This window comes from Panthera uncia, assembly GCF_023721935.1.
Source record: "Panthera uncia isolate 11264 chromosome C1 unlocalized genomic scaffold, Puncia_PCG_1.0 HiC_scaffold_3, whole genome shotgun sequence".
In the NCBI taxonomy this organism is placed as follows: domain Eukaryota; kingdom Metazoa; phylum Chordata; class Mammalia; order Carnivora; family Felidae; genus Panthera; species Panthera uncia.
This window is the reverse complement of record NW_026057584.1, coordinates 67,141,365-67,160,341: the sequence shown is the minus strand read 5'-3', so window position 1 is coordinate 67,160,341 and position 18,977 is coordinate 67,141,365. Positions and strand designations below refer to the sequence as shown.

At 38.0% G+C, this 18,977-nt stretch overlaps 1 protein-coding gene across 3 annotated transcripts in view; it reads right to left on the bottom strand.

Annotated features, from left to right (window-relative positions):
- GRB14 (growth factor receptor bound protein 14) overlaps positions 1-18,977 on the bottom strand; it is a 116,138-nt gene that overhangs the window by 24,253 nt on the left and 72,908 nt on the right. For all 3 annotated transcript variants that reach the window (XM_049615575.1, XM_049615576.1, XM_049615577.1), the window contains 2 exons: positions 18,337-18,493; positions 1,920-2,041 (listed from right to left, as the gene is read on the bottom strand). In XM_049615575.1, the coding sequence (XP_049471532.1) occupies positions 1,920-2,041; positions 18,337-18,493 (279 nt within the window). The remainder of the gene's footprint in view (positions 1-1,919; positions 2,042-18,336; positions 18,494-18,977) is intronic.

Here is an 18,977-nt window from a genome sequence, read left to right as displayed (position 1 = left end):
AAAAGATAGAGGTTACATTTTCTCAAAAGCAATGCTAGAAAAGATTCAGTATGACCAATATAGTAAGCTAGAGCAAAAGTTCTCTAAGTCACTGTGTTGAAAATTCACCTGAAGTGTTTTGTTTTGTTTTGTTTTGTTTCTTTTTTAATGCCAGTCCCTGGACTCTACTTTCATGTATCTTAAGGGGAAGGTGTGGGTAGGGCCCAAAGATTAGCAAACATCCTCAGATAATGCAGATGCAGAGAGATCCACATACGTCAAGTTACCAAACACTGCTTTCACGATGGCAGCGTGCTTGCTCCCATATCTCTTCCCTGAGTCCTACAGCCATTCTGGCTGGCAGGTGCTAGAGGATTCTCAACTCCATTTCACAAACTCAAGGCTCATAGAAGTAGATGGTATAACCCAGGTCACAGCCACATGTAGAGGAGCCAGGACTTACAATAGGGCCAGAGGCTAAAAGTCCAGTCCTTTCAACCTACTCTTTGTCCAACCTTGTTTAATCATAAAATTCACCTAGGACAGTTGTTTAAAACTGGAATTCCCAGGCTTCATTCCTGGGGTGTCTGATTCAGTAGGTGTGGGTAGGTCTTGGGTCCCATGCTTTTAATAAGCACTCTCTACACCCCCAGGTAATTTTTATAATCAGACAAGTTTGGGAAAATATAGACCTCTACACTTCCTGGAAGGACAGGTCTTTACAACAGTTCTATTAACATTTGGTCTAATACTGTGTTCAATATTAGTTACGGCATTCCTGGCCTCTACCCACTAACAGCCCTCCTGTCCCTCCACCCCAGTAATGACAGGCAAAAATGTCTTCAGACATTGTCAAAACACCCCCAGTTGAGAGACCACTGCTCTAGGTCTACAAAATGAGTGTACAGACTTGTTTAAATAATAATAATAATAATAATAATAACAACCAAAATGATATATAACCCAAAACAAGCACTAAACCATATGCCTTTAACTATACTTTTAAATTCTTGCTTTTAACAAAGATTCACAACAAGAAAACAGTTTCCCTTCAAATTCTAATTCTATTTAATTTTTATTAGGACTCTTTTATTTTCTTTGTCAAAGATCACTCCATTATGTTTTTATTAATAGGTTCAAATAAAAGAGAACATAAGAGGTCTTTCAGGGTTTGAAAATATTCTATTATAGTATGTATCATATATTTTTCACAAAGGATCATTTCAATTCAATTATCCAAAACTTAGTGTAAAAATACGCTATAGCTGCAGAGACAAAAACAATTTAAAATAATGAGCCCAGGGGCTCTTTTGACTTCTGCAGATACCTAGTCTTCGCTAGGAATGTGACACACATTTATTTTCTTTTAAAGAGCACTATAATGAAAGAAGTATTTATTGGATAATGCTCTGGTCTTTAGTTCATTTCTACTTAGCTCAGTAATTATTGCACTGAAAAAATATTTTGGAACAGCAAGATTCATGTCAATAATTTTTGGCTGAGCTATAGCACTCCAAACAATCATCAATCTGTTTTTACTTTAGAAATTTTCTTATTTAAATTTCCTACATTCTTTGAAAAGTGTTAAACTATATAATATTTTGGAGCTGCTTGAGGATATCTAATAATTGATTTCCCAAATTAAATGTATATTTGTTTTCTTAAAAAGCAAGAAGAAGAAGAAATAGCTCCCCCAAACTACCTATCTGAACTTCTATGATCACACTGACTAATCATTGATAAAGTAAGAAAAAACATAATTATGATTTTAAAGGAACAGAATTCTGACCTACAATTTACCAAATAGGTAATTACATTTTTCGTAGTTACCAAATAGGAAATTATACTTTATTCATAGTGACTCTTTTCTTCACAAAAAATAAAATAAAATTTAACAAATCCATTTATTTTCTCTAACTACTAATGGGGATTTCACTTACCATTGGGTTTTTAAAGAATTCATATTTGGCATAATTTTTTCTAAAGTATAGTTTATTTTCTTCTTCCATTCCCCAGTTAGATAGCACTTCCATCACCAGCTCGTGGTCTTCTATTGTTCTTTCTGTAAGGAATGTTTCAGTGAGTATGTCAACAGATAGATGCCTGGATGGACAGATGAATGAATAGACAGACAGACAAATAGGCAGGTAGAGAGAAACGTATGTGGACACATGTATCCATACAAATATATAAAATATATTATGTATCTTTACTAAATACAGCAAATTTCAACTCAATTCTAGGACAGCCAGGTTGATAATATTTTTGGCAACTTTGAATTAGTAATGTTGATTTTTATACCAAAGCAGACTGTAACCTGAGGAGAAAAAATGACAAAATATCACAATGCACTTTTTGGTAATTCTCAATTCCTTTTATTGCCATGTAAATTATAATTAAGTTTGATAACAAATCTGCATTAAGAATTTAGGAGCTATTCTTTTTCTCCAGCTCATCGTGGTGCCAAAATTAAAATATTTGCCTCAAGGTTGAACAATTCACCCTATTAAGACATGAAAAATTTTGACAGGTTCAAAAACGCATTTGAGACACATAATCTGGATAGATGAGAAAAATTAAAATAAATGCTTTAAAAGGAAAAAATTTAATGCAAGCACATACAATTTCAAGAAACCTAATTTCTAGGGGCACTTTATGCTTTCAAAACTAATGTTTAGGCAACTATATTTTGTATTAACAATGAAGATAATTAGGTAGGGTGGGAAGGCACTTAGGAGGAAAGGTACTTAAATGAAACAGGCAGCGACAACTTTAAAGAGGTGAACATAACATACACAACTCGTATTTTAATAAGAAACCTGATGTCTATAGCAGTGCTATTCAAAGAGCCCCAAACTGAAAACTACCCAATGCCTATCAACCTGAGAATGAACGAATGAATAACTTGTGTAAATTTACACAGTGAAATACATACTACAACACACAACTGTGTGGGTAAATTTCACAAACATGATATTAAATGAAAGAAGTCAGACACAAAGAATAGTACATAGTACATGACTACACTTACATGAAATTCGATACAGGCGAAATAAACCTGTGGTGTTAGAAATCAAGATAATAGGGATAGTGGGTGAGGGAGCAGGAGTATGACGGGAACCACTGGGTATGGGAAATACTATTTCTTGTTCTGGGTGTTGGATATCCAAGTTTATGTAACATTGGAGAGTTCATTGAGTTGTCCACATATGGCTTGTTCGCTTTTCTTAAGGTATGTCATACCTCAATAACAGAAATAAAGAAACAACAATAAAGAAAAGTTACTGTGAAATTACTAATGTAAAACAGGAAGTGAAGAACAGCCAACTAAGGAATACAGAAACCCTCTGCTTTTTTTAGGTGCTTCTAGGACCTTTTTGGAAAGTATCGTGTCTCAGACATTCAACACTCAGTAGTGATCTGTGACCTACAACACCTGAACCCTTGAAAGTAAAGTCATACTTAAATGGAAGCTTATTCATCTGAAAGGAAATTCTCGTAAGAGCTCAATGAATATGGATGACTTCAAGTTAAGTGTGTATCAACACTCTGGGGTTCTGTTCCTAACTCCAATGGCTCTTTTTCTGTCTCATTGACAAGCTCCCATGGTTCCTCCCTCCTAAGATGTCATCTTTGGCTCAAATCTTTTCTTTCCCTTTCTTAAACTAATTCACTCTCTTCTCTTCAGCCATCCCATCTGTCAAGTTCCTGGAGATGGAATCTCTGGCCACAGTTACTTCCACTCGTGCTCTAGTTCTAGCTGCTAGACTTTCCACCACCTCATACATAGTTTGTCTAAATCCAGAGTCAGTATGGTGATTCCCCCAAAATATTAATTCCAGCAATGCTAATTCTGAGTATATAACCAAAAGAAGCAAAAGCAGGATGAGAACAGATATTTTTACACTAATGTTCACAGTAGCATCCTTCACAAGAGGTGGAAACACCCTACTGCCCACCAACAGGTGAATGGATAAACACGTACTGCAAACATACAATGGGATACTTAGCCTTAAAAAGGAATGACACATGCTACAACATGGATGGACCTAAAAGATATTATATGTAAAATAAGAATACACAAGAACAGATACTGCATGATTCCATTTATAGAATGGTACAAATAGACAAATTCATAAAGATGGAAAGTAGAATGGTGGTGGCCAGGGACTAGGGAGCAAGGAGTTATTGTTTAATGGATTTGGAGTTTCACCATGAGAAGATAAAAATGTTCTGGAGAGGGACAGTGGCGATGGTTGCACAACAATATGAATGTACATAATGCCAATGAACTATGCTCTTAAAAATGGTAAATTTTATGTTATGTACATTTTATCAAAATAAAAAAATAAACTTGAAAACAAAGTCTTCTTCTTTTTTCTCTTTCAAACTGCTTTTTCCTAAATTCTCCTATCTCCATTGCGTCTTTATATCCACTCCCATGACCTCCACTTTTGCTATCCCCAGATACTAGAGATTTCCCTCCAAGTGTCTCTCACACAACCAACAACCCCTCACTCATTCTCATGATCACAATCCCAATTTAGACCCTCACCTTTTCTTAACTAATCTCCAAACCTCTAGTTTCTTATTTTTGTAATCCAACCTGGACACTAATACTACAGCAAGCTTCATAAAACATATGTGTCAACGTGACCCTTGCTCAAAAAGCTTATCTACTTCCTACTTTCTATGGGATACACCCATGGAGTCTAGCAGTTATACCATTCATTCATCCATCCATTTGGCAAATATTTCTTGAAGGCCTACCACGTGTCAGACATTCATCCTGGGGCTTGGAATTTTGTAGTGAATAAAACAGTCAAAAATCCCTGCCTCATGGAGTTTTCATTCTAATGAGAAGATACAGACTATAAATAAAATGCGACTCTTAAAAGGCAGGAATAAATACTATAAAGAAAAATAGAGCAGGGCATAGGAAAAGAGGAGGTCATAGGGGAAAGGAATTCATTTCAAGAGCTTGCCAGATAGATCTCGCTGAGAAGGTAATATTTGAACAAAGACCCAAAGGAGAAGGGGACATGAGCCAAGCAGACACCTACAGGAAGAACAAGAACAAAGCCTTTGAGGCAAGAGCAACGTTCCGTGTTTGAAGTACAGCAAGGAGGTTAATGCGGCTGAAGCTGAGTGAGCAAAGGGACAAGTACTAGGAGAAGAGGTTAGAGAAGCAATGGTGATGAGCTAGAAGGAGGCCTAGGAAAGACCCTGCAGTTCATAGTGAAGCTCTGGCCTTTCCTTGGAGTTTGAGGAGAAGTCACTTTGAATAGAGAAATAACACGAACTGACTTATATTTTCATTGGATTGCATCGGCTGCGGAGGAGAGCTGATTTTAAAAGCTTCAAGGTGGGGACATCTAGGTGGCTCAGTCGGTTGAGCCGCCTGACTCTTGATTTTGGCTCAGGTCATGTCTCACAGTTGTGAGACTGAGCCCCACATAGGGCTCTGTGCTGACAGCACAGTGTATGGATCCTGCTTAGGACTCTCTCTCTCTCTCTCTCTCTCTCTCTCTCTCTCTGCCCTTCCCCCACTCACATGTGTGCTCTCTCTCACTCTATCTCTCAAAATAAATAAAAAACTTTAAAAAAAGACTTAAGGGTGGAAGCAGGAAGCACATTTAGTAGAATATTACAATTAATGAGGGGAGAGATGATACGGCTTGGATTAGAGTGGCAGCGGTGGAGATGTACAAAGCAGGCAGAATCTGGACATATTCTAAAGATAGAGCCAAGAGGATTGGCTGACAAATCGGATAGGAAATGGAAAAGACAGGGTAGTTAGGGGAGACACCAAGGTCCTCCACTCAAGCTCTTGGAAGAATTGTGTTGCTATCAATGAGTCTGAAAAACTATTAAGTAGGTTGGGAGAGTCAGCAGTCACTGAGATATCCCATGGGAAGTCACATCCCTAACAATCTCTCTATCCTTAATTTGGTCTCCTTCTCACACAAACCAGCTGATATTTTCAAGCTTATGAAACCCAGGTTCACATTAAAAATACTATTTTCTAAGCATGATATCCGTATTTTTTGCAACTGCACAGGAAGAAAATTTCAATGTAGTCGGCAAAATGTTTGCTTGTTTGTTTTACCAACCTGTGTTTCTTTGTACCCACTGCCTCTCTACCACTGAAGAAACATCATATGTTCTGACCTCAAGCTACACTATACAGAGAGGAAAAAAAATAAAGAAACGCATTTCCTCTACTTTTGAACTTCACAACAGACCTTACCAATCTTTGACAAATATAAGTGCTTGGGGAGAATCATGTCTAGCCAATCTTTGATGGCCTCATACAAGGATCCACCTTCTATCTTCTGGGAAAGGAGCTGTAGTTAAGGTGTTGGTGAAGAAAAGGACGGAGTAGAGACTGCGCTAGATAATAATAAGTGGATGGTATAGGTCCCAAGTGACGCTGTATCCTGTCCCCTTCCAGAATGAGAATGCTTTCAGGGTGATGAGTCGATGGTGATAAAACACCAGATAAGTTTAACGGTGGTATGTGGCTCAAACCAGAGGGTAGCCTTAGGAGACATCTCGTTTCCAATAGAAGCCCTACATCCAGCATGGTGGAGAAGCCATAACTGAGGGCAACATCAGGGCAGATGAGTCCATGGCATCCCACTCTGAAGAAAGAGCATGGAAGTAGCACCACATCTCCAGCAGGTACAGGGAAGAGCTAAGACAAGAGTTCAGACTTAGGGGGCTGTATGGTTCAGTCAATAAGCTTGACAGGAACAGAATATGAACAGCTGGACAAGAGTTAGGCAAACACCTGTCCTGAGACTTAATGCCTCAGCAGAAGGTTGCAGAAGTGAAAGCAGGTCTGAATTTTCAACTGAGAATATTTTAATCCCATATGTAACTCATTTACAGAACCTGAATTTATTATTAACCCCAACAAGACTGAGAACAATCCACACAAAAAAATAAATACACAGAAGATTAAACTGTCTGCTGTGAAGAAGACAGGAGGCTGAAAGTAAAAAATTATTCAGATTATTGAAATAAAGGAAGTTACATTTTTGTAAGTCTCCATCTGAGACCTTTCTCCTTGCCATATTTAATTCTTTTAATATTTTCAGTTCAGTACGCTGAACAATGGCTCCAAAGACATCTGGAACCTATAAATGTTGCCTTATATGGCAAAGTCTTTGCAGATGTCATTAACTTAAAGAGACTGAGAGGAAGAGATTATCCTGAATTATTGAGGTAGGCTCTAAATCCAGTCACAAGGATCTTTATGAGACAGCGACAGAAAGAGATGTGACCCAAACAGAAGAGGAAAGGGCAATGTGACCACAGGGGCAGACTCAAGTGACACAGCCACAAGCCAAGAACGATGGCAACCACCAGAAGATGGACGAAGCAAGGAACGGATTCCCTCTAAAGCCCCGGAAAGAGCCTGGCCCTGCCATCATCTTGATTTCAGCCCACTGACATCAGTTTTGGACTTCTCACCTCCAGAACTGTTACAGATTACATTTCTGTTGTTTGAAGCCACCAGGTCTGTGGTAAAGTAATATCACAGCTTCATGAGAGTTATATTTCCATTTTTCAGAACAGTGAACATCTCAGGATTTGAAGAGCAGCCAGGTGTCTGATCCCAAGTCAATGCTTTTCCTCTGCAAGTATTGCCTCTGCCTTCACTACAGCTCCCACTTGAGGGGCACCCCCTACAGCCTCTGCTGGGCCTATTTATATCCTGTTCATTCTTTCCATATCAACTAATATCCTCTCTCATGTTCCTGCACCTCTCATGTTTCAGCTGCCTCAAATTCTTTTATTTTGAAATGTGTTCAATAAATATTTGCTAATCAAGTCAATAAAAAAACTGCATTTTGAGTGTAAGGAGAAGGAAAATAACGGGCAATGTTTCAAATCACATCAATCTTAACCTCACATGAAAGTAACATAAATCACTTGAATTTGGACTGCCCCAAAAGAGGAAATAAAACAAAAAAGGCAGAAAAGCCAAGCTGTATGTGAACAGCTATGACAAGTATGTCACGAAAAGCACTATCAAGTACTATTTGTGACCACCAACCAAGCAGTAGTCTACATGTAAACAAAGCCCAGAGTAACAATGTAGAAAGGAACAATAGAGTACGGTATTTGCAGAAAATTTCATGGAACCGTAATACCAAACGCGTAAGTAATGCATTACTAGCATCAGGAAAATATTCTGGTAATCTTAAGAAGAAAAATTTCTTCAAATAAAGCTAGACTAACTAGAGTATGTGAGATAGGGCAAGGCATACTTTGCATTCCTTCAAAGAGGATTTCTGGGTACTCTACTGAAAATTCAGAAAACACATAAGAAAGCAGACAAACAAAGCCCAGAGGATCAGATGCAGCTACATGTTCTCACCTCACACACTCCCCGGTAATGGAGATAAAACTTGCCTACTACACAACCTGGCTTTCCAAAATCGTATTATATTAATAAGCATTTTCAATTTATATATTTGTATCCAAATTTGGATGCACTGTCATATACCATCCTACAACCAAACCTCATTACGTTAAAGGATTAATGTTACAATAATCCAAATAACCCTAAAAGGCATAATTATCAGTTAATCACATCTTGCAGAAAATTCATGGTTTCTTTTTTTCAAGGCAGACACCTAACTAAATACAAATCTTAACAGGGAGGAGCTCAACATGAAGATACAAGATGCCTAGATGGATAACTTTGAGAGGAAAACAAAAAAGCTCATAAGTGGGGGGAGGGGGTGAAAAGTTGCAGAAGACCGGCTTTGCTTTGCTTAGGTTAGGCCTGGGACATCATCACCAAGACCTGAGAACAGAAAAAACAAAACAAGTACTGGTCCAGAGGGCTTCTAATTAACTTTCCACTGACGCTTCCTCTTTAGCGCCATTCTAAAACCAAGTGGATTTTAACCAGAGGAATGATCCCACTGAATAACTTACAATGCACGTCTTAAATATCAAAAAGAAACAAATTAATTCTGCGACTAGAAGCTCTTTGCCGCAATACTTGAGAACAATGATATTAAGAACTGTCACCCAGAATGAATCCAGAGACTTTTTGGGTTGTCTTGTGATAAATGACACAGGTAACATTCTCATAAATTCATCACGACTCTTTTAAAGACCTTATTTTTAAAACTTCATAAATTCACCTAAAATACCATATTAAAATATACTATTAAATCTTTATGGATACAAGTCTGCTTAGAAACTTTTTAAAGTATTTTTCAGTCACTGGAAAGTGAATGACAGGGACTATATACCATTTCTGTGTAGGTAGAAAAATAGAAGAGAAGCCCTCTTAAATAGCTTCAAAACAGCATCCAAAAAAGAGAAAAAAGGGGGAAAGTCTCCAAACACTAAAGAAAAGCTTTCTTGAAACCAAAACAAAAGCTTCATATCACTTTAAGTTTCATTTCTGTTTCTGATAGATCTGTGAAGTGTCACAGAAATACAATGAAACATTACCAAATAATAAGTACAGAAAATTCTGTTCCTATTTAATTTCAGAAACTTTTTCTTTAAAAACAAAAAGGAAGAAGAAGAGAGGAAAGAAGTTTCTTCTGAAACTGTTGATTTCACTTCAAAGTCTTTTAAAAAAAACCTCAATCCTCCCAGAATGGAAAGTGTTCACCTGTGACCTTCTGCCTGGATTTCTTCACTGAATCTACTGAAAGTACAGCGTGGGGCTCAAATAGAAACCTGATTCCCTACTCTTCTCATCACTTGATAAGAGAAGAAACAAAAGTGGCTTTTACCTCTAATTCGCCCAGAAAACAATTCTTTGTATACCTTTGTTACAGGAAACTCCAGGAGACAAATGATCCTTGTACTTCTCTGGGCTAGGTAGAAACTACATACATTTTGTCAATCTTATTTTCAGATAAAAATGAACAGCCTCTGACCAAGCAAAACAAAAACTGGAGAAGCAAAGAATTAAATAAGGCTCGATTCTGAAAGGTTCCTTAACCTAAGAAAACTACTTAATACCAGAGAGATCCCCTGGAAAAATTGCTACCACCATATTCAGCTCCCCAAGTACAATTATTAGGAAAATGATGACACTTAGTTTGATGGCTATAAAGGCCCTGCAGATTATTGTTCAACAAATTGAAGTAGTCTTCATATTAACTCAGACTCACCGATCACAACTTGTATTCATAGAAATCTTACTTTTCTGCAAAGCATTTGCATATACATTATTACCTCAAGCTGACTGGTAAATAACTGAAGAGTTTAGAAACTGCTTCCATAAATTCTAAGTTACGAAATACATCCTTTACAGACTTACAATAAATTTCCATCTGAGCATTGCATCTGATTTCTTTGGCTTCTTTTCCATGTCTTTTCCTTCTATGTACGTTATAATCCATCCTTTGAACTGCTTGATATAAGTACCTTATAGTTTAGTATGTTTTAGTTCAGAAACCATTTATTTGTCTTAAACCCTGGCTTACAAAGATGTATTCAGAGATCCATCTCTCATGGAACTACTGTCTAGTTTTCATAATATGACCACTATTAAGATATTTGCAGAAGGGGCGCCTGGGTGGCTCAATCAGTTAAGCGTCCGACTTTGGCTCAGGTCATGATCTCACGGTCCGTGGGTTCAAGCCCCGTGTCGTACTCCGTGCTGACAACTCAGAGCCTGGAGCCTGCTTCAGATTCCATGTCTCACTCTCTCTCTACCCTTCTCCCACCCACACTCTGTCTCTCTTGCTCTCAAAAATAAATAAACATTAAAAAAAATTTAAAAAAAAAAGATAGTTGCAGAAAATGTTACAGCAGCTCAGAAGACGGGTAGTTGGCCCAACTTGGAGCTTCAGGAAGATGTCTTAAATCTTTTAAAATTTCTTAAGTTTTTAAAACTGTGTTTCTTTCTTTTTCTTTTTTTTCTTTGATTCTAAAATAATACATTTCCACTATAGTAAATTTGAAAAGCATGGGCAGCTGACAATCACAATCCATTTTTAAGCTTACCAATCAGGAATTAGCACTTAACATTTCAGTATAATCCCTTCTTGTTTTTTCCCTGGGTCCATATGAATGTATGTATATGAAATTTAGGAGACACTGTGTGTGTGTGTGTGTGTGTGTGTGTGTGTGTGTACATACATATATATATATATATATACACATCCAGTCAGTCATCATTGATTTTATATCTGCCCATATCAGTTTTCAAAGGGAGGACTCCAAAAACATGATCAAGAGCTGCATAACTTACATACTACGGATGTACTTTATTACATCCCTTGATTGCTATAACATTTTTCTAATTCATCGATATTGTAAATAACCCTGCTTGAACAGCCCTATACCTATTTCTTGGCCAAATTTGCTTGTTTTCCACACCCCAGTCCAGCATGTACTTGTGGGAACATCCCCTCCTGGGACACAATCCATCACGATCACTCCCAGTGTTTCTGGCACCACTCTGTTATTTTCAGGATTTGCAATTTCCTAAAGGATGTATAAGAAGCAGTGGTGCCAGTAAGTACCCTAATTGTCTCAAGAACAGTAAATATCCTAATTGGAACACAGAAGAGACAGACCTGTCTCCCTACCTGCTCTCAGAGGGAAGGGGCAACTCTACTTGATAAGGCTGAGCATGGGATGCCTCCTAATGCTTTTCTTTCTCTCTCTCTCAAACCATGGCACTACGTTAGCTGGCTGTCAGCTTGGACAACTGAGGGTTTTCATCTTGCTTTGTTTTCATAATATTTTTAGGAAATGGCTGCCAGTTATACCTTACTATCATTTTTAACTAAAATTCCAAGTAAGCCTTGGAAGAGGCATAGCCAGGTAAAGACGGGTGAGAAAGAACTTGCTGAGAATCCTAACAGCACAAGCAAGGAAACCAAGGAGTGGAAACTGTAGTATATGCGGGCGACTACAGGAACTTCTTTAATGTATAAACGTACAGGAAGAAGAGGGGGAGACACAAGGCTGGAGACAGGAGAGGTAGTCAGGTCATAGGTGTTACAAGGCCTGCAAAGGACCTTGGGCCCTAATGCATGAAGAATCAGGGCTGCATTCACAAGGATAACCTTGGTATGACCAGAGGCAAAGGGACCTGTTATAAGGCTAATATAATACCTGAGGAGAGAGATGATAAGACCTGAATGCAGGCTAGGAGAACAGCGAGAAGGAAAAATCAGCTGGACCAGGAGGCAGATTTAGTTATAACTCTTCACTGGTTCATCTTTTCTTTTCTTTTCTTTTCTTTTCTTTTCTTTTCTTTTCTTTTCTTTCTTCTTTCTTTTTTTGATGTTTATTTTTGAGAGAGAGAGCACAAACAGGGGAGGAGCAGAGAGAGGGAGGGAAAAGAGGATCTGAAGGTTCCACGCAGACAGCCTCGAGCTGGATGCAGGGCTTGAACTCACCAACTGGCAGCAAGCTGGATGCGGGGCTCAAACTCATGAACTGCGAGATCATGACCTGAGCCAAAGTCAAATGCTCAACTGACTGAGCCACTCAGGTGCCCCACTGGTTCATATTCTCTGCCTCCAGTCTTGGCGTGCCACCAGGACACCACGCCTCCTCAGAGCTCAGGTCAGTTTCAGCAGAGAAGGAAGCCTAGCGCCACATATCCTAAAAGCTTCACAATTACTGGTACTGGTGATAAGAGTGGTCACAATTCTGATGGCTGGTAGGTTACAAACAACGCTGAAAGTACAACCACGTTTCAGCTCCAGACAACAGGAACAACACTTGTGCTTCTTTGGTAAAAAAGAAAAAAAAAAAAAAAAAAAAAAGTAAAGGAACAGCTTCAAAGCAGGCGGCTGTGAAGCTCCTTTTTACCACTGTTGTGCACTGTTTCTGTCTTAAAGAGATCACGTGGGGACAGCTGCACACATAAAAATGGTTTCATTAAAAGCCTCCAGTCATTCATTTTGCTTATTAAAGCCACTCCACAATGATATTCACAATGGAACTCTCAGCTGTCCCCAGCAATGACACTAAAATACAATTAATTCTTCTTCCCGAGGAGTCCATAGGTATGCGCTTGAGGTATTGTGTTAATTGCCACAGCTTCATACCGTGGCTTCAATTAGGAATCAAAATGGGAGCAAGACAAACATGGATCCCATTAAGTTCCAGAGGACTTAAAACTGAAGTTTCTGCCCCCGCCCCACTCCCCCCTCAATCCACTTAACACTGATTGTAAAAGCAAAGGGCTCCATCTGGGGAACCACAGTGACATCCAGTGGCTATGAAGTAAAACACACCAGTTACAAAACGTCAACACAGGAGAGAAGGGCAAACATTTGTAGATGTACTGATGTTTTAAATTCAATGTCTATAAAACTGTGTGCAACTGGAACCTCATCATAAGATGATCCAAAATCAGGAAAATCAGAGATTCATAACAAAATGAGGATGTTTAGCTGCCTTCAATGATTTACTCTGCCTATTAAAATTCTCAGCAACATACATTAATAATTATTGCCAGAGGATATGAACTATTGATAGTGTACTCAAAGTTCCAAAAGTCATGTTACCGTTTATGCTATATACAAATTCAAGGAGAAGTCATTTCCAACATGATCCTCTTTCTCGGCCAGAAGAAATAACTGGCTGTGCTATAAAGTGAACAGGATAGATCGGTTTGCTCCCAATAACTTCAATACCATTTGGTAGGAAACATTTACCGAAAAATGTTCTTGAGGGTTCAAAATTTTAACTTATACTCACATCACACATGAAAGAGACACAGAGTGAGACAGAGACAAATCAACCACAGAATCCCTGGACCAGTTGTCTAGTGGGATGAGGAGAGACAAACTCATTTCAATGGAAAACGCAAAGACTTTAAGAACGTAAAAGGACCTAGACTTGAGCAACATTTGACTCTGGGCAAGGTATCTCATCACTGAATCTTTGTATTCCTATATGTAAATGGAGCTTTTAAAAAAAAAAAAAAGTATCTTGCAGGGTCACCATGAGGGTAAGTAATATGAACATCTATCAAGATTAATATTAAACCTCTCCCTCTGTGCCTTGCACATAGAAGATGCACATTAATAACAGCTATCACACACATGCATTTATATTAAAAAATACTAATAAGATGGACGTTTCCTTTGCCACAGAAAATGCCACTCTGAAAACAGACTTTAGAATCCATATACATACTATACTTTGAATATTAAGTGCTCCTCCTTCTGACTTTAGTAATCTGTGGTGTGCTTTACTGGATCAGAAGCAACAACAATAGCACATTTATTTTAACAACGTAAAATGTCTCTGAAACTTTCCTAAGCTTACCTTGGTCATTAACGTGAACTAAAGTACAGAAAACCCTTAACTCTCATTTATCCTACAAGTTACAACATTCTTGCCCATAATGTGTCAGGGTCTCACCAATACTACACCTCATACGTGGGTAGACAATACCGTGAAGATGCTACAGTGGGGCATGAGCAACCGGCAGAAATTACATATGCACCAGGATCAATCCAGGAAGCCACAGTTAATTTGATGTAGAAGCAAAATAAAGTGGCTTAGCCTCTAGAAGGTTGAATTCTGGCCTTCTTACCAGTATACAGCTGACTCTTGAACCATGTGGACGACAGGGGTGCAGATCTCCCCTTGTAGTAAAAAATCTGTATGAAACTTGACTCCCCCAAAACTTAATTACGAATAGCCTACTGCTGACTGGAAGACTTATTGGTAATATAAACAGTCCATGAATACTTTGAGGTTATATGTATTATATACTGTACTCTTACAATAAAGTAAACTAGAGAAAAACGTTATCAAGAAAATTTATAAGGAAGAGATAATAAATTTACAGTACTAGACCGTATTTATTAGAAAAAATCCACATATAAGTAGATCTGTGGACTTCAAATCCATGTTATTCAAGGGTCGACTGTACTTTCAAAACTAAATCAGGATCGTATTTGCTCTCTGACTCCAAGACCTCCAGTCACTTTTTCTGTCACTCAATGGAAAAGTCAAGCCCCTCCGTGGCCTAAGAGACCCTACATGTGCTGGCTCTGTAGCTGCCCTACTGAAGTCCACTCCCTCACTCCCCACCTTATTCCAGAAGTGCTGGCCTCTGGCTGCTGCCTGAGCACAGTGCCACAAATATTCTCCTCCACGTGATGTTATCAAGGACATCTTCCCTGATCCCTTTTTTTAAAGTGCGTCTCCTGGGGCACCTGGGTGCCTCATTCCGTTAATGACTCTTGATTTCAGCTCAGGTCATGATCTCACGGTTTGCGGGTTCGAGCCCTGCATCAGATTCTGCACTGACAGTGTGGAGCCTGCTTAGGACTCTCTGTCTCCCTCTCTTTTTGCCCCTCCCCTGCTACTGCACGCTTTCTCTCTCTCTTTCAAAGTAATAAAAATAAGAAATAAAATGCATCGCCCACTCACCCCCAGCATGCTCTTTCCTTCTTCCTGCCTTCCTTTTCTCCCAGTATAGGCTTTTCAAAAGTTCCAGCTTTTCAAAAGTTCGCATTACAACACTTTGCTTTTACAAAAGACCTACATTAGTACCTGTTTTTGCCAACCTGCAGAAATCCAAAGAGGATTTTCACTTTTACATAAAAAGGTGAAAAATGAAAATACCAATCAGCGTTTGCTTTGCAGCGAGCCCTTATAGAGGCAGCGTGCACCCTGGAGAGCAGCGACATGGCCCCGCCAAGCTCCTTCCAGGGAACTGCACTCAGCATCTCAGCGTCAAGCCACCATAGCTTTGAACTTAGTCTGTGAGCATCTGGGCTTTATCTTGATTTATTCTGTGCATCTGTTGGCAAGATGCACCCTGAGACACCAGAAAATACTAAGAGAGATTATTTGTGGGGTCTGGGAATGCTCAAATATTGTTCCATATAAATTAATGGTAAATGCTTCTTTGCTTTATACAGTTTCAGCTTATGAAAGTTTTCAGTAAGAGCACTCTACTTTTGGATATCAGGAGAAACCCATACTTATCATCATCTAAGGGGTTACAAATTTTAGTCATTTGCCTCTTATCTTTCTCTTCCCTCGAAAATGCAAACTCACAAGGGCAGTGGGTTTTTTCTTTTGTTTGTTCTTTTGTTTTTTTTGTCTATCATGTTCATACTGTACCCCCACGATCTAAGGCTGGGTATAAAATAGTCAATAAATATCTGCTAAATTGTTTGAAGAAGTCAACAGGAAAAGGCAGGGAGAGTTCCTAGTTTTTGTGGAATCTGTAAGGTGAAATGAAAAAAAAAGAAAAAGAAAAAGAAGAGGTATTTTTAAGCACACACACACATACACCCACACACACACACAAAAAGTCTACAAAAGTAAATGCACAGTATAATTACAGATTATGTTAAAATAGAGAAATTAGACAATAAATAAGTGAAGAAAATAGATATTCGTTAGCTACCATCTAATGTTTCAGTGTATCCTTACAGAAATAAAGCAGCTAATAAATAAATACAGATATGGAAGATGGTAAATCTAATATGCATCAGTATTTGGAGAGCATTATGCCTGCAGCTTTTCTACTATTTAAAGATATAATCTGAGTGAAAACCAAAAGGAGGAAAAAGAACACAAGAAGGCTGTGGAACCCCATTTCTTTCCCATAATCTTTGGCCTGATGCATGGTTGACAAAGCCATGAGACAATATTCTCACATCTTTGATTTTATTTCAGCATTTCCAGAAAATAGAGTAATGGAGAAACATATTTCTATTTGATGCCTAAAATCTTAAACTTAGTATGCAACTCAAATTAATTCTCAGCGTTCCATTTGAAGCCTCAACATTAAAAGACCTGTGCGTTTTATTCCTTAATATCACTTGCTGTGGTTTCAGTGATTTACAGAGTAGATTTTTATTATTGAGTTTCAAGCTATTTGTTAGGGATAAACTGTCGTGACTATAATCAAAAAAAAAAATGTTTTTTAAGTTGCTCCCAAAGAAAAAATTAATAGTATAGAATACTGTAATTTCATATGCTAATTAAGAGCATATGTAAACAAGATAAGTTTAGAATATGGCAGATGTCTATTGAGAGTCAACATCATACTTTAAGGAGATTAATGGTCATGAATAGAAGTTAAATTAGTCACAAATATCAACGCAGAAAATATATGTTGAACTTTTTCTGCCCTGGGAAGGCAATGACAGCAAGTTGCCCTGGCCCATATAGCATACCTTCAGAATTCAGGTTTTCTGTGAATTTTACCTAATATGGCAAAAAAAAAAAAAAAAAAAAAAAAAAAAAAAAATTTTTGCAGATGTGATTAAGGGACCTTAAAACTAAGAGATTATCCTGGATTATCCAGGTAAACTCTAAATGGTACCATTTTTATAAGACAGAGGCAGAGGGTGATTTGACACAGAGGAGGAAAATCCAGTGTGACCACGAAAGTAGGGACTGAAGTGACATGGCCATAGCTAAGGAATGTCGGCCGCCACCAGAAGCTAGAAGAGTGCGGGAACAGCTGGTCTTCTACAGCCTCCAAGAGAAGTGCATCCCTGCCGATGCCTTAAGTTCAACCCGACGATACTGATTTTAGACTTCTGGCCTCCAGAGCCACAAGAATAAAGTTTGGTTGTTGTAAGTCACCAGGTGTATAGCAATGTGTTAGAGCAGCCGCAGGAAACAAATATGGAATTCAAAGAATCGGATGGCATGAACATAACAAACCCCTTTCTTTTTCACTACTTATTAGGGGAACATGTTCTTTAACACTAATACCTGTAAAAATAAGAAAATGTGAAATAAAATTGTTGCCAAATTCTGTCTCACTCCAACAGAAGAATAAAAATTCTTTTAACTTGTTTTAAAAAATGGAGGAGAAAGCCCTCTACATTTTACAACACAGAGCTGCATTTCCAATTTACAAAATAGTTTTGAAGATTACTCTTTATGTTTATGACTTTAAAATGTAAAAGAGTTACTTAGTTCTTCTAGAAAAATTTAGGGTTTACACATCCATAAAGAGAAGCACCAGTGCAGAAATTTCCCATGTCTTCACTACAACCAGTTCAAAAAGTAGTTCAGATAACAGCTTATTTTATTAACTTCTCAAAAAATGTTCACTGTGCTACCAACGATTATTATGGCATTTATCTTTCTATCAACTTGGACTCTGTGTTTTGGCTCCCAAATTTCCCTAAATCATTATTTAAACAAAGAAGTGTGCTAAATGTGTAATATTTCTACCCTTACTTTCATTTTGTGCTACATTCTTTGTGTCCCAACCACCAACACCAAAAATAAAGAAAAAGACTACTCATAATTCTCTTCTATTTTTCTACGTCTGAAGAAACTCTTTGCCATATGATTGAAGCTATAAGGAACGGAAAAGCAAGGATATGGACTACGGTTCTGTATCCTTACCTAGACCTATGTGAGGCAGATGCTCAAAAAGGGTCCAGCTGTGGTCATCAATGTAATGATTCTTCAGGATCAACAGCTGGCAAACATCTCGGGCAGTTATGTCACTGGGTACCTCTACAGCCCTGCTGGTTTCATCTTCACTGTATACTTTAATTACCTGTGTAGGTAGAAATAAGAAAATGAGCTAAAATAGTCTATTAAAAAATATCACTCTAATAAGTTGTCAAACTTATTGGCTGAGCTAATTACAAAGTCCTTATATGGATTCTTGTACATTTAATTTTCTAAAACACTGAAAAAATGTTGCCTATCCAAAACTTGTCCATAACATGTCAAATCACTATGTCTGACAACTTCTACTCTCTTCTCTTCAGTGTCTAAAGTAGAGGACGTTCAGTGACCATTTGCTGTCATTTCTCTACCACTCTGGTCTACTAAAAAGCTATATATCCCTTAACAATACTTAAAATTTTCCATTCCATATTTAAATCCTGTAATCCAAGTAACATGGGCTATTCATTCCCAGATATATACAGGTAGTAAAAGCAGTAAGTAAATCAGCCTTTATGGAAAGATGTCTCTATTTTCAGGTTCTTGAAACTTGGGCAAAGACTGGCTAGATGTGTACCAAATCATTTTTC